Source organism: Cydia amplana, chromosome 17 (assembly GCF_948474715.1).
Source record: "Cydia amplana chromosome 17, ilCydAmpl1.1, whole genome shotgun sequence".
Lineage (NCBI taxonomy): Eukaryota > Metazoa > Arthropoda > Insecta > Lepidoptera > Tortricidae > Cydia > Cydia amplana.
Genome location: NC_086085.1, coordinates 7,431,357 through 7,447,459, shown reverse-complemented (window position 1 = coordinate 7,447,459; position 16,103 = coordinate 7,431,357). Strand labels below are relative to the sequence as shown.

The following is a 16,103-nucleotide window of genomic DNA, read 5'->3' as shown; positions in this document are numbered from 1 at the left end:
TATTTGCGGCAATCGCGGGTATATTCGTAAACCAATGAAATTAGGTTGTGGTTTTCGGAGTTCTGCAGTCATGTGTATCGACGAATAGTGTTGTTATCGGTTATCGATATGTAGTATTCCCGCAAATATTATTTTATACTTCCTGTTGTGTGTTGCAGTGTTTGAATAGGTACTTTGTTAATTAAATGTGTCAATTTTATATGATTGTCATCAAATCCAGATAGTACGGTGATGTGCATAAAACAGTGAATAATTGCACTGTAACATACAGCATTGATGCTTATACGGTGCTTAGTACAAATAAATGTGTCACGCGGCTAATAATATGCCCAGCAAAAAGTGTTCAAGTTCCCTAGAAGAGACTAAAATAGATTGAAACTCGAACCATTGTCGCAGATATGAATTAAAGATATATTTGTCTGCTAAGTTGATTGAACATTTTTACTTCTCCGAGTCCAGGGGCCTGTTTCTCAAAATCTTGTAACTTGTAATACAAGTGGAAGTCCATTTTTGACAGCTTCTGTTAGAAAGGGACTTCCACTTGTATTACAAGTTACAAGCTTTTGATAAACAGGGCACAGACCGCGATTATACAAAGGTTCGTAAGACACATATTCCTCCAGGAGCAATAATTAAATAGGGATTAGATTTGTAATTAACAATCACATCCTTCATAAGGGAACGCAATTCAAGAACACCAATATTAGGCAAATATTCATAGTATTATAAGATAAAAATAATTACATAATAAAAAAGTGAACATAAGCGCGCAGAAGCTAAAAAATGCAAAGTAAAACTAAATCTTTCAGTTTTCGCTGTTCCCAAAACATAAAAATAAAACAATCTGTTTGCAAAAGACAATTATTTTAAACATTGTAGTTGTGATCAGAGTAGATGCCAATATAGGCACCTAATGTTAGTAACGTACTTAATTTTTTTATCGATAATATACGAGACGAGTCAATTGAAAATACCACTTGCATGATGTTACTACTCGAAATGTATGTTATATATATATATATATTGAAGAAGCACAAATGAATTTTAGTGTAAAATTCAAAGAGTTTGATAAAATTTTGATTACAGCTCTTAAGGTAAGATTAGACTACAACACTATACACGGTACACGTGTATACACCTAGTGTATCTGTATGAACGCAAGTGTCTCCAATCTAACACTCGCGTTCATACAGACACTAGCCGACACTAGGTGTATGTTACACTGAGTGTACCGTGTATGTATAGTGTCGTAGTGTAATGACTCTTACATACTAGCGTTTCTGTGCCGCCTTTTCTCAGCGTTTCCGCGCGGCGTCATTGAACCGCGTTCACAAGGCGTGCCGATTAGGATGGAACCGCCGCGAAGACGCAGCCCAGAAACGCTAGTGTGTAAGAGCCTTTAATATTGTTTTTTGACTACTTTTACCATTATTTAAGACAACGATGTTTTACGTGCCGCTGGCAGCGGCCCGCTGCCCAAGGGGCGCCATGTTTTTGCTAACAATAGTTTTATTATGCGACTATAGGAAATTTAAGCCATTAGCCTTAAATTGAATCTATTAAACGTGGTATGTATGTACTTATCGTCTTTCTTTTTACACGCCCATTCCAAAGATCTTGAAAATCATTTAAGTAGGGTACCTACTTACATTTGGAAATCATTGTTTCGCTAACATTCTTCTGAGATGTGTTTTTATGTGATATGTATTATATTTTTAATGTAAATATTTCAATACAGTTACTATTATGATTATCAAATAAATGGTTTATTCTTTTACAATTTGTTTTGTATTTATACTAGTTATGTGAAGAGCTTATCTTAAGACCTACTTTTATCTGAGCATGTTTTAAATAATGTAATCATTTGAATCATGCGGTACTTTACGTAAGTAAATAGTAGTTACTAGAATATTATTGCTTTGCAATTCTACTTCCATGTACTATTTTTTCTCTTTGCTAATGGCTAGTATATTATACTACTCTTTGGTAGCCATCCCACTCAGGGTGGAAAATGGTAATAATTGTAATAAAACATGATTTTTTCGCCCACGTATTGGCAAGGTGCGCAGTCGGTGGAGGGGGAAGTGGCGCTGATCGTCACAAATACAGGTAATCTTATGGAATGTCTGACATTAGTACTAGCGGCAGCCGCTTGAACTAATTTTACTCCATAAGATTTAACGTAGAAAGTCTGCCAAAATGAGGGCAGCACCAGTCGTGCACCTAGCGAATTGTGCGAACATCACGAACGTTAGTACAAAATAGACGAGGAATAAAACACGATAATGTAGTTACATTGTTTTATATTTTTTTACATTACCCGGAACATTTGCTAGTTCACACTGTTCAGTATATATCATGAATTCATGATTATTTTACAATAAAACAAATTTAAGCCTGATATATTTCCATTAAATAATATTGATACATTTAAACAATTCATACAAATTATTTTAAGACATTTTGAATTCTGCATTGAAAAATACAAAACCTTGTCTAAATAAATCCAGCACACAGTTCAAGTACCATTAAATATTCAGGAATGAATACATTAACATTTTGTAGTTATATGTACAGTATAGGTACATTAATATTTACATTACGCATTTTTTAATCAGTACAGACTCAATTAATAATTTGTTGATGAAGCTTGATTATATTTATTCGTATGAAATAAGATGTTAAACTATAAAGTTTATGACGAATAAATACGCGGTTATTGTGTATCATCTCTTTCCTTTCTTATCATTAATATGGCAAACAAGAGGAGCAACGCAACGCTATGTCAAGTACAGTCACCAGCAATAATATGTTACACAACGAAGGCCGCAAAAATATCTGACACGATCTTATTTGTAGAGCCAGAAGAGCGTGTCACGTATTTTTGCGGCCTTCGAAGAGTAACATATTATTGCAGGTGACTGTACAAATTAATTGGATGACTGGCTTAGAAGTTTGCAGCATTTATTTTGTGATTTTACGGCCACGGAATGCTTGTTGTGATTTCCAGTTAACCGTTTTCCAGGCATAGTTTATGCACTATTTATCGACCACATACGCGCCAATAAAATTTCAACTATAGCATTCCTGTTTAAGGTTCAAATTAGGTTGCACTTTTGGGAAATGTGATCATCAAAGCTATCCAGCTGTCGGTCTATTGTATGCTGCTGTAATGTAAAGAAAAACGTTTCAATTCCATCCCAGGCGATAAAACGACGACTTTCTATTAGAAATTATTTTACTTTTTGGTATAAATAGGTAGAAAGTAATTTCTTGCAATGAGCAATCCATAATTCCATCTCTTAGGGTACAAAGTCTTCCGTTCCATTCCATATTACACTAACAGAACAGCCATATCTATAATTACAAGAATATCTATAATTAAAGATAGTTGGAGTTGAGTTTTATATGGTGACAGTTCAAAGAACAACGGTCGGCAACAAGCGGCCCGCTAATCTCTCACTTGCGGCCCGCGAGCCTCCCAGGCAATTTTTTATGTAATATTGACAAACGACAATGTCTGATAAAGTCATAAATATTAACAAAGTGCGGCCCGCGTCACCTTCGTTAACTACCCGTATGTGACTCTTGGGTGTTAAAAGGTTGCCGACCGCTGGTTTAAACCAGGGATGTTGCGGATGCCGAGTTTTAAAGGCTCACATCCGCGGATGCGGATGTGGATGTCAAGATAGGTACATAAAAAACGTCAAATATTACATTTTAGTAATTTTTATTTAAAAAAACCGGCCAAGTGCGAGTCGGACTCGCGTTCCACGGTTTCCGTACATTAAGTCCCACTCACGCTTGACTGCTAATTTCTAATAGTTTTTTTTTGGCTAATGACTAAATAAATTACCTAGTAGTCTAGCACTTACGCCGATGCTAAGACGTTCCTGTACCGACCTGTTACACATCCGCATTAAATCCGCATCGATTTTATGCGGATGCGGATGTTGAAAATAATACGGAAGTTCCGCGGATGCGGATATTCGCAACATCCCTGGTTTAAACCATAAGCATCATAACCCAATATTGGCACAAGTCTATTCCCTACCGTTAGGCGACATTCTCTCCCTCTTATTCTTAGGTTTCGGTGGCGCCCGGTGGCGGTCCCTCTTGCGACTGGACGAGGAACAGGACGAGGAGGGGCTGGAGTTCGAAACATCCCTGGTTTAAAACATAAGCATCATAACCCAATATTGGCACAAGTCTATTCCCTACCGTTAGGCGACATTCTCTCCCTCTTATTCTTAGGTTTCGGTGGCGCCCGGTGGCGGTCCCTCTTGCGACTGGACGAGGAACAGGAGGAGGAGGGGCTGGAGTTCGCAAAATCCCTGGTTTAAACCATAAGCATCATAACCCAATATTGGCACAAGTCTATTCCCTACCGTTAGGTGACATTCTCTCCCTCTTATTCTTAGGTTTCGGTGGCGCCCGGTGGCGGTCCCTCTTGCGACTGGACGAGGAACAGGAGGAGGAGGGGCTGGAGTTCGCAACATCCCTGGTTTAAACCATAAGCGCCACTTGCACCATTCCACTAACCCGGAGTTAACCGGTTAAACCTGGAGTTATCATAGTTACCAGTACAATTTGACACTGGGTTAACGGTTTAACAGGTTAACCCCGGGTTAGTGGGATGGTGCAAGTGGCTCTAAGCATCCTAACCCAATATTGGCACAAGTCTATTCCCTCCCGTTAGGCGACATTCTCTCCCTCTTATTCTTAGGTTTCGGTGGCGCCCGGTGGCGGTCCCTCTTGCGACTGGACGAGGAACAGGAGGAGGAGGGGCTGGAGTTCGCAACATCCCTGGTTTAAAACATAAGCATCATAACCCAATATTGGCACAAGTCTATTCCCTACCGTTAGGTGACATTCTCTCCCTCTTATTCTTAGGTTTCGGTGGCGCCCGGTGGCGGTCCCTCTTGCGACTGGACGAGGAACAGGAGGAGGAGGGGCTGGAGTTCGCAACATCCCTGGTTTAAAACATAAGCATCCTAACCCAATATTGGCACAAGTCTATTCCCTACCGTTAGGTGACATTCTCTCCCTCTTATTCTTAGGTTTCGGTGGCGCCCGGTGGCGGTCCCTCTTGCGACTCGACGAGGAACAGGAGGAGGAGGGGCTGGAGTCGGGCGGGGAGCCCGCGTCGTCGGCGCCGAGGCCGCTCTCGGGGGTCGAGGGCTCGAGCACGGTGTTGCGGAGCGCCCGGCGTTGTTCCTCGGTGTGTTGAGGGCATCTGGTAGATCTGGAATTGGAAAATAATTATTTTGTGTAGTAAAAAATAATCATACTTATTTCCTGTGTTTTAGATTTAATTTTACTAACTGTTCTATTTTCTATGGTTTCTTTAGTACAGTTAAAAGAGGTTTCCCCTATGAACATGGAACTGTCAATTCTGGGTTTGATTATTATGTGTGAAAAGGCCAGTTCCAATTTTGCAAGTTAATTAAAGTGATTCAGAACCTTACTTATAATATAATAATATAGCCATTTATTCCGAACGATATCAAGTTACAATTGAATATACAAATGTTTTTATTTTTTATAATATATCTCTTAGTTCGGTGTGCCGTAAGGCATAGGCCTCCTCCAACTGTCTCCATTGGGATCTGTCTGCAGCAACCCTCATCCAGTATGGCCCCAGAGTCAGACGGATGTCGTCTTTCCATCTTGTGAATGGATGTGCTTGCTTTCTAGTACAGCCTCTGGGGTACCATAGAGTAATCTGTTTGCTCCATTTTTCTATTGGGCAGCGTAGCATGTGGCCTGTCCATCCCCACTTTAGATGGTCAATGCGAGCAAGTATGTCGGTAATCTTTGTTTTATTTCTTATTTCTGAGTTTCTGATCTTATCTGATAGTTTGATCCCTAACATACTACGCTCCATTGCCCTTTGACACCTTGCAAGTGTCTCGCGATGGTTTTCGGTAAGAGACCAGGTCTCACAGCCATACGTTAGGCAAGGTAGAACGCAGGTGTTGAATGTTTTCTTTTTGATGTTGACGCTTAAATCTTTGCTCTTCATAATTTCTTTAAGTGACCAATACTTTTTCCACCCGCTGGCTATTCTTTTATTTATTTCCTTGGACATCATATTCTCCACCTTAGAACCTTACTTACCGGGTTGCTTAAAGTGGAGCAGGAGCTCAAAAATCACATCACTTCCATAATAAGAATTTTAGTTTTCGAGTATTGTGTGTGCAATTTTTAAGAAAAAGCAATATTATTTCTATGACATACCTAGTGCACAATTTTTTTGTGTGTTCAGACACCACACCACAAATCTGCAGCAGTAAGGTTTTCTTGTCATTGGCAGTCATTGTGTCATAGGTAACACCGTCATTAGAGTCAGAGTTCTGATTTCCATTATTCCTGTTGTTGCCACTGTAAAGGAAGTTGATGTATAACAATTTGTATTTGAACTGTTTAGACAACAACGGTTTCACTCACTTGAATTTTTAAGTCACTATTGGCAACATGTTTTGGGCCCTTCGGGGATGAGTTGCAGTCGCCGCGAGCACTCGAGCCTGAAGAAGGACCCCCGAAGGGCCCGAAACATGTCGCCAATAGCGACTAAAAATTCAAGTGAGTGAAACCATTGTCGTCTAAACAGTTTAAAATATGTCTCACGAAAGTTTAATTTGTATTTGCTTTTGTAACAAGGGTATCTTTAATAAGGGGGCAATTTTAACTTAAAATGCCTCGAAAATAACCAAGTAATGATCTGGTGATTTAAGTTCCAGATAAGCAAGTAACTATGTTCTTAGAGAGTTTGCTGCTTAATTGCCAGTTATTGTGCAGAAGAGTTACAAGCAAGAAGTGTGATAGTACAGTCACCCTCAATAATATTATGTTACTCTTCGAAGGCTGCAAAAATATGTGACACACTCTCATGGCTCAACAAATAAGATTGTGTCAGATATTTTTGCAGGTGACTTTACTTTCTTACCTCTACAACAAAATGTGTCTCCTTCTCACCACTAGTGTTATAATAATTTCAAGAAACTTACTTATGAAGTTTATTAGGCTTCCTATTATTATTGTTCTTAATCCTTCTCTTCCTGCGTTCATTTTGCAGGGAGCCCCCAGCCCAGTCTGCATCATCTTCGTCGTCACTGAGGAGTCCGGCGTATGAGGTTGGCTCGCGGCTGTTTGAGGCTATGCGGCGCGACGCAATGCGGGAGCTGTTGCGACCCATTCCTTAAAAATGCAATCTACGTTACTTACATGGTTTATAAATGACACCGTAAGATTGTGAACCCGTTAGTTTATAATCTAACGTAGGTTAGGTTAGGTTAGATTATAATCTCCCTACCGTCAGTTTATAATGTAACTAGCGAGATTATAATATGACGAGTGTTTACAATTTTACGGTGACATAAACAACACAAGGAAAATGGATGCCTAGTAGTGAGTAAGAAGATATTGCATTTAACACGGATTTAAATCAAATTGCAGTACTTTCAGGACTTACCCATGCATTTTTCCAAATGCGGAGCGAACCTAGTAGCAGACACGGGCCTCTCACAATTCGGACAAGAACAGTTACTATCTGCAGTCTTTTTTAACACGGAAAATCCAAACACATCGCATTCTGGCGAGTTTATAATTTTATAGGGCTCTTCGTCTTCTTTCTCTCCTTCTAATAAATCCGTCAACCCAGTTTTCAGGCCATGGTGGAACTCGAAAATAAATCCAATCGCGACATCGTCGAGTACACTATCGTAAATAAAATTGGCTGCGTTTTCGGCATTGCTTTCGCTTTGCATTATTTCAAAGAATTTGTTGTTTAAGTCGTTCATACTAAGTTCACTTACGATGGTATTCATTGTGATTATTTACACTTTAATAAATCAAACCAAATTATTTCCCACAACTCAATTCGACATTTCGACAATTCAACAAAGAAAGACCATGAATGGGGTGATGAAGATGAACTGATGAACGAATGAATGAGACGCATCGAATGATATTTAAAGTTGACAGGCGTAGGGATGTACCTCCGGGATGTTGCCGGGATGTCCTAACAAAAGTTAGGATGTACGAAACTGTAGTACGGAATGTAACAAGACACGGCAAAATACACAGAAATAAAGGTACATGTTTAAAGATAATATAGAAGAGAGATTTCCCTTTGTTCACTGTGCATAAAATAATTATTCTACCAGATTTACTTTCCTTTCTACAACACCTGGCAACATTAGAGCACCAAACGTCAAAATATTTTACGCGCGAATTCCTGAAACTTTTAAAAAATTTAGACTAAGAAGTTTTAAAACTTAATTGTTTAATATTTACAAATCCTGATATGTTCTTATGCCTAATGAAATAACTGTTACCAGGGCACTTACGCTATAGCCTAAAAGTAATTTCGTCGTGTGTTTTACCGCAAGGACAAAACTACTAAACCGAACTCGGAGCTGACGAGTTAATGGATACTCCGGTTACTTTAACCCAATGGAGGGTAACTTTGACCCACATGAAAACCTCATTTAAAAGGGTCTAATAAAAAACATAAAAACGTCAAAGGTTAGCTACTAAAACCAACCTCATGGCATATTTCCATAATAATATAACCTGGACCGAGTAAATCTCAATGGTCAAAGTTGGCCAAAGTTACCCTCCAGGGCTAAAGTAACCCGACTTTACGGTAACGTCCCAACATATTTGTTTTTGAAGGATGTTGTTTTACTATCAGAACATAACCTATAGCTATACCTATGAGAATATTTACAATATTGCTTAATGTATGGGCGAGCTAATAATAAATTATGTAAGTTACGTAATCAAGCTGTTTTTCTCGATAAGAATGAACGCACCGATAAGAGACCAACTAATGAATGTATTTATGTGCCCTGTTGGTTGAGTTGAGATTCAGTTGAGTCGAGGCAGAGCGTTGTCGCGGTTTAGTAATTACTTCGCTTACGATTTCAAGAATTAAAATGGTAAGACATTATTATGAAATAAAATACATTTAGCTATCTTAATAATATTTATTTCGTTTATTAAAGGACTTTAAATTTTATGGCTTCGAGTTGCCTATACTTAACTGTAAATATTTGGAAAGTTAGGTAAACAAGAAATGTAAGTTTGCTCGTGTGAATACGTAGGTAGGAAAATAGCTACCTATTTAAATATGATAATGATAAAACGATTGAAATTTTTAGAAAAAAAGTTATTATTAATTGTCTTAATTTAATTTAATTAACTTAATTGGTTCGTCAAATTAATAATAGAGTCAAACTAGAGGGTCTACCGCGAACCACATTCGACGTCTTCCCTCTCTGTCGCACTTGTAAATTCATACGTAAGTGTGATAGGGAGACAACATATATTATACAATACCTATGTAATATAATTAGATCTACCCCCTAATTGTGGCGGTAGGTGCTGATAATTTATTACGGTTAACTACGACTGGTTGAAGGCTAAGTACTTGACACTTATTTGTAGCAAATGTAGCAATAGTGTTAGGAAATAAAAATAAAAAAACAAAACTAAATTCAGTCTTAAAGCTAATAAGCTGCCGCTTCGTTTCACTTCCTTCCTTGGGATAGGTGGGTGAATTTCCAAAAATATAAAGTAAACGTAAAGTAACGTAAAGTATAGTAGGTTGCCTGTGTAAATATATGGTTTTGGCAACGGCCACCCACGACACAAAGCTTCTGTTTGCTATACATAGGTAAATCCTGGTGCACAAAACATTTGTTTTATTACACGAAAGAGTTCACATTTAAAACATAATTATTATTCTCAGGTTGTGTTCAACGCTCGTGGGGTCATGCCGCCTGTCTTTACTCCTCTGAATGATGACCTCACCATCAACTATGCCGCGATACCCCCCTATGCGCAGTACCTTCAGAAATCTGGCATCAAGTCGGTGCTAGGTAAGTATATACAATGCGCAATAGTAGTGTGTTTATTGTGGACTTATATACCACCTTTCTTCATTCTCAACCATGATCCCAACGTCAACTATGCCGCGATACCCCCCTATGCGCAGTACCTTCAGAAGTCTGGCATCAAGTCGGTGCTAGGTAAGTACAGTGCACACTTGCACAGTAGTAGTTCATCGTGGACTTTATTATACCATCATTTTTCAGCGTGAACTATGATCTCACCGTCAACTATGCCGCGATACCATCCTATGCGCAGTTTCTTCAGGCTATGGAGTCTGTGCGGAAAGAGAAGACTCGTGGAATGTATGGGGCCCAATACATTCCACGACTCTTCTCTTTCCGAACAGACTTTAACCGCGAAGATCAAAGTTCGCAAATTGCGGGCATCTTTATCCGTTACTCTAATTACTCCTTCATTGGAGTAAAAGAGAAAGATCGCGGAGGGCCCTCTTAGCTGGTATCAAGTCGGTGCTAAGGAAGTATACTTATTACACACACACACACACACACATTTCATCTACACCAGGGGTTCCCAAACTTTTTTTTGGCATGCCCTCCTGCTGCCTAAAATGAAGTTCCCACGCCCCCCTTTTCGCTTCGATGCAATTAAGAAAACGGAGAACTATTAGGTAATCGTGTTCAAGTTTCCCGAGGTCCCGCGCCCCCCTTAAATGTGGTCGCGCCCCACTTTGAAAACCCCTGATCTACACATTTCATTGGACGATTTGCACGCGATTTTATTTCGACTGTTAATTTCGCACAGGAGATATTTGACAAAAATGACCCGAACTTTGCAATATCGTCGAACCGAGGGTTTTTCCACCTTGCAATAAATAGTCGATTGTCGAACCATGGGTTTCTATTTTTCCAGTCGGTGGCACTACCGGTGAGCACCAGTCGCTATGTGTGGCCGACAGGAAGAAGGTGGTAGACGCGTGGGTGGCCGTTGCCAAGACCACCGGTCTGCACATCCAAGTGCAAGTCGGCGGTGCGCCAATGGCAGATGTTCAGGATTTGGTAAGTAGCACCCTGCACTTACTTACACACTCATACAGTCAGCATCAAAAGTTGCGGATCAGACTACGCGACAAAAGTCTACCCTTCTCTGAAAATAGCTTAACAAAAAGAGATGTCTCTATAGGTACCTATATTGAACAATAAGTAGGTAACTGTTGAAGATACTTTTGATCGTGAACTGTCGAGATATATTCGGAAAAAATTCTCTATTTTAATTTAAAACTAATATACCTACGGTATGATATGGTATGTCGAAATAGGAAATTAGCCGGTAAAATAATGTATTTTTCACCTCAGCAGCTCGAACAAGGGTACTTTGCTACTTAAAAACAGTGAGCAAAATCGCATTTTGCTCACTGAGTGAGCAAAATCGCATTTTGCTCATTTTGTCCTTTCAGTGAGCAAAATGCGATTTTGCTCACTGTTCGCTGTGTGCTCGCTACGCTCGTGAATCTATTATAGAATCTTTCGCTTGCACGGGACTCAAAATAAGCACTCGAAGAAATATCAAACTTTGATCTCTTGTTGTACAAATAACTATTTTCGACGACACTGCTTCGACGAAAAAAAAAAGACCTAGAGATTTTGATCAAGACAAGTAAATATTAATCGTATAGGTACAGTGGGCCAAGAAAGTGGTCTACCACCCTACGGTTGAGGTTCGTTTGAACGTGATGAGACAACAAGGTTGACACACGTACGCACTGACTTATGTATATCTCAGGACTAGCCTGACGGGCAATAAGAATAGAGCATGAATGGGGCCAGGACAGCGGTGTGAAAACGCTGCAACGCGATTGGTTGATGAGTTCGCATCACGCGCGCGCGGCCGCGCGATTGGTAGCAACTAGTTGCGTTAGACTACACGATTGGCTCGAATTCGTGAGTGACACCGCTGAACTAGTATCATTTTTAGTGCACGTAAAGCCAGTCCTGAGATATAAGTCAATGCACGTACGTCAACTGTACGTCATTGTCAACCTTAGCGATCGTTAGATCTCGCAGAAACTTTTGTCAAAACTGGTATTAGACCACTTTCTTGGTCCACTGTACAGTGGAAAATTTGTCACTTACAAACATAAACAAAATGTTATATAATCATTACAAAGATTAATTTGTCATGTTATCGCTGAATACGTAACCATTATCGTATAAATTCCACAGAGGAGATAATGTGACTGTTTAAATAAGCGAATTTGTTTAAATAACTACTAAATTTAAAATATTCACTGTACATATTGCTCTACGTAGAAAATACCATATTATGTGAATGATTCTGGAATCTACACATTATCATACTAAAACTAGGATCACTTGCTTTGCTGAGGTTGCTTTATTCCGGACCTCTCAAGCGGCCCAGCTTTCCACTGAGCTAAGTTCGATAATTAGGTGTCACATTAGTTAAATCAAGTTAGAGGTTCACACAGAAGTCACGGGTTTAGATTCAGTCACAAATAGGGTTTGCACGACGGATCCTAAATGTATGGGAATATCCGCGGATCCGGATCCAGATCCGGATATTTTCATACATTTCGGATCCGGATTGCAAACCCTAGTCACAAACTATCCCTAGGCAGGATTTTACTATTAAATAAAGTTCTTTAATATAAATTTTGTTCTCCATTTAACTCCAAAATAGGTTCCCCCCGCAAGCATTTTTAGACACCACATTTTTACTGTTTAATTTCATTTGTTTTACTGTGCTAACGTGCTATAGCTTTCTTGAACAAGCCGGAGCTTTGCCATTTCATTTACCCTTTTAAAATAGCACGTTTCACATGCTAAACGAAAAATCATGGTGGTCTGAGAACTTAGTAGACGTTTAATTAGGTAAGTAAGTGAGACTTAAAATTTGTCTCACACTTCTCCTTACATACCCTACTAAGTCAGGGCTGCGGACCTGGCTGGGGGATAGCGGGGCTAAATCAACCCTTATATATACTTGGTCAACCAGATCTTGACAGTAGAAAAAGGCGGCAAATTTGAAAAATGTAGGCGCGAAGGGATATCGTAGCATAGAAAATTTGAATTTCGCGCCTTTTTTTACTGTCAAGATTTGGTTGACCAGCTATATTTAAATAGGTACACATTTGTTTTGTTAAAAGTAATTTGTGTCTGAGTTAGGGTAAGAAAGGAGAAGTATAGCCGGTCAAACAACTTTGTCAGTAGAAAGGGCACGTAATTAAATTTTTCTATGGGACGATAACCCTTCGCGCCTACATTTTTTAAATTTGCATGAATTGCCGCTATTTTCTACTGACGCAAATGGCTTGACAGACTATATCAGACAAATTTTCAGCTTTCCTCTAATCCCTAACATTTAATTTATTACAAATACCTACTAACTATTGAAAACGGGGTAAATACCATGTGTAAATGTAACATATTATTGTTTTGGCGAGTTCCCGATATTTCAGCACAGTTGCACATACCATTTTCACTGGATTCTGAAATGAATTCTTAATAAAAGGTGTTTAATCTCAGGCTAGATACTGCCAGTCAGTCGGCGCTGATTCCCTGCTGACTCTCCCGGAGCTGTACTTCAAACCCAAGAATGTGGACGAATTGGTCTCCTACGTGGAAGTGGTCGCCCAGGCGGCACCGAAACTGCCTGTGTTGTACTACCACATTCCCTCCATGAGCAAAGTCGAAAGTAAGCAGGACCAAAAGGCAAGGTAAACTTGCCACAGCAAATATCAGGCGTTGGGAAACACTTAAACAGAACAGTAAAACATTCTGGGAAATCTAGAAGGACCGCAATAGGTACCTCGAAAGAACCATGGATTGCGATCCCTTGCTGGCTTAGGGCCACCTCACACTAGTGTCTTTTGAGCGTCGGCGTCTAGTCAGCGCTATGGAAAATGGCGTCACTGCGCAGTTTCGCCAACGTTGCGTTGATCAGCTATAGAATTGACTAGACACCGACGCTCAGACGCTAGTGTAGGGTGGCTCTTAGACTTGTTGGTCGGTAAAAAAATCTACTGAATCATCTGTTTCTTTTATGAAGGCGGAGCTAACCAATTTTCATGCTCAATATTAAGATAACTATTTTGAAAATATATAATCCTTACAACTATTTCTCATGCACTTCATTTTCTGCAGGAATCAATCTAAAAATGTTACAGTCCACTTTGGTCAGATATTAAAATAAATCAAAAATTTTGTTTACAGTAAATATGCCAGCATTCGTAGCGAAAGCCACAGCTCGCATCCCTAACTTCAAAGGCATCAAGTTCACCGCGAACGACTTGAGCGAGGGCGCGCAAGTATTGAGGACTCTTAAGGACGACCAAGAGATATTCCTAGGAGCGGATACTGTAAGTTTTCTTAGTTTATATTGTCAATAATGATTGATTAGAATTGTGTATTACAATTGTAAGTTCTGAACCGGACATATTTTTGGACTTATAGCATAATTTAGGATGGAATGCGCTAGGGCCTAGGCAAACCGAAAAAAGAAAATAGGATGACTGGGGGGAGTTACAAGCTTTTGAGAAACGGGCCCCTGGACTGGACGCATTTTGTAGCGACTGGTGGGAGCATATACTAAGCCGCGACAAGTCGCGTTAGAGAAGGGATGCTTTTGCCCCAAAGCAGCCTTCCCAGCTTTTGGCTGAAGCGGCGAACCTAAGATAAATAAAATAAGTATCTGGCTAAATCACCTGGTTAAAGTACTATATTTTCCACTCTTTCGTTCACTTTAATTTAGTTTAAGACATTATGTTGATGTTAAAACGCGGTTTACATATAATTGATTTGTGGAGGTGCGAAGGGAATTTGGTTCTGGCTGAAAAACAGCGCTGAAGTGTCACCCATGTGGGTGGGCATTTTCAGCATCATGCTGACGCCAAAACCGTTTGCCACATCATTTATTAATAATTATAACTTATACTTAATATTATTAGAATAGTTAGTTTAAGTTAGTTAGTTTATATTTTGTACTTTTTTTTGTGGCAATAAAGCATTTTCACTTCATTTCATTTCAAAAAAAAGAGAGAAAATGACAATACAATCTATTCCTTATAGAACTCCTCTTTAATTTCCAGCTTGTAGCCCCAGCAGCGTTACTTGGCATCAAGTCCAGCATCGGCACCACTTTCAACTTCTTCCCGAAGCTGGCTCAGGATATCCTGGCTGCTGTGGAAGCCAATGACATTGCAAAAGCAAGAGCACTGCAGGAAACTCTCAGTCTTGCTGTAGAGGCACACACTGTTGAGGGTAAGTAATACATACCGCTTTCAAAGCCCTAAGATTAAGAATAGCTAGTATGTATTATCATCATCGACAAAAAAAACAACGGGTTGCACTCCGGGAGTACCGACAGAAGTGAAAATTCAAAGTTTTTCGATCAGGTCACGTGTCCGTCTTACGTCTTACGAATCTTACGGGCACGTGACCTCTGTCGCGAGTTTAACATTTTTTCCCCATCACAAAAAGTGCACAGCGCCGCTAAAGAAGTTTTCACTTCACCAATGGCTGAGGCGTAAGGGTTTTGAATTGTAAAAGTCAGCAAGTAATTCGTTTAGATACAGGCGATACGCTGCAAGATTGTGCAGTATGTACCATTGTATCTACCTAGTCAACCTAGTACTTGGTTTTATTTGAATAGCAGTACTGGAATAAGAGTACTTTTTCGCGCCGCCTTGGTAAAAAACCATGTGTGTTAGAGGAGAGCTCCTTACACTGCTTTGGAGAAGGATATTTAGGGCCCGGATGCCTAGCCTAGGTGACAATCGCTTGCGCTACAATAACTCTACCTATCACTCTTCCATATTCGTGTGATAGCGACAGTTACGTTTCGTTCGCTACGCAGCGTAAACGATTGGCATGTTGCATGTTGGCTACGCACCCTGGTCTGGTGTTGTATGTTTATATTATGATTTGGGATGTTATATAATAGACGTTGCAAAATATTATCTTTTTGTTTAGGTGATTGGGTGCCAATAATGAAAGCCGGCATGGAAATCGTAACTGGCATCAAAGTGGGTCCGCCGTCTCTGCCCCAACGGCCCATTTCTGCCGAGGCGAGGAAACGGATCGAAGGCAAACTCAGGAGCCTTAAACTAGTCAAGTAGAATTACGAGTAAGACTGTTGGCAAAAGTACAAAAATAAATATACAAATCGTGAAAACGCAAACAATAAAAATTTAAACTCTTCTTGTATTTTTTTTCACCTTATAGTTTTCT

General features: G+C 39.7%; 3 protein-coding genes across 3 annotated transcripts in view; 1 reads left to right on the top strand and 2 right to left on the bottom strand.

The window, feature by feature from the left end:
* The window catches only part of LOC134655735 (calcineurin B homologous protein 1), a 307,947-nt gene extending 296,889 nt beyond the window's left edge, over positions 1–11,058 (bottom strand). The window contains exon 1 of the mRNA XM_063511199.1: positions 11,045–11,058. The gene's annotated coding sequence lies outside the window, so the exon portion shown is untranslated. The remainder of the gene's footprint in view (positions 1–11,044) is intronic.
* On the bottom strand, positions 4,983–7,891 carry LOC134655983 (SAGA-associated factor 11 homolog). The gene is made up of 4 exons (XM_063511496.1): positions 7,475–7,891; positions 7,011–7,200; positions 6,241–6,384; positions 4,983–5,245 (listed from the first exon to the last, which is right to left on the bottom strand). Exons 1-4 carry the CDS (start codon positions 7,827–7,829, stop codon positions 5,017–5,019), a joined length of 918 nt encoding a protein of 305 aa, XP_063367566.1. The 5' UTR covers positions 7,830–7,891; the 3' UTR covers positions 4,983–5,016.
* Positions 8,862–16,006, top strand: LOC134655723 (N-acetylneuraminate lyase-like). The gene is made up of 7 exons (XM_063511187.1): positions 8,862–8,945; positions 9,758–9,887; positions 10,771–10,916; positions 13,401–13,569; positions 14,088–14,233; positions 14,963–15,134; positions 15,846–16,006. Exons 1-7 carry the CDS (start codon positions 8,943–8,945, stop codon positions 15,989–15,991), a joined length of 912 nt encoding a protein of 303 aa, XP_063367257.1. The 5' UTR covers positions 8,862–8,942; the 3' UTR covers positions 15,992–16,006.
* The last annotated feature ends 97 nt before the right edge of the window (positions 16,007–16,103 follow it).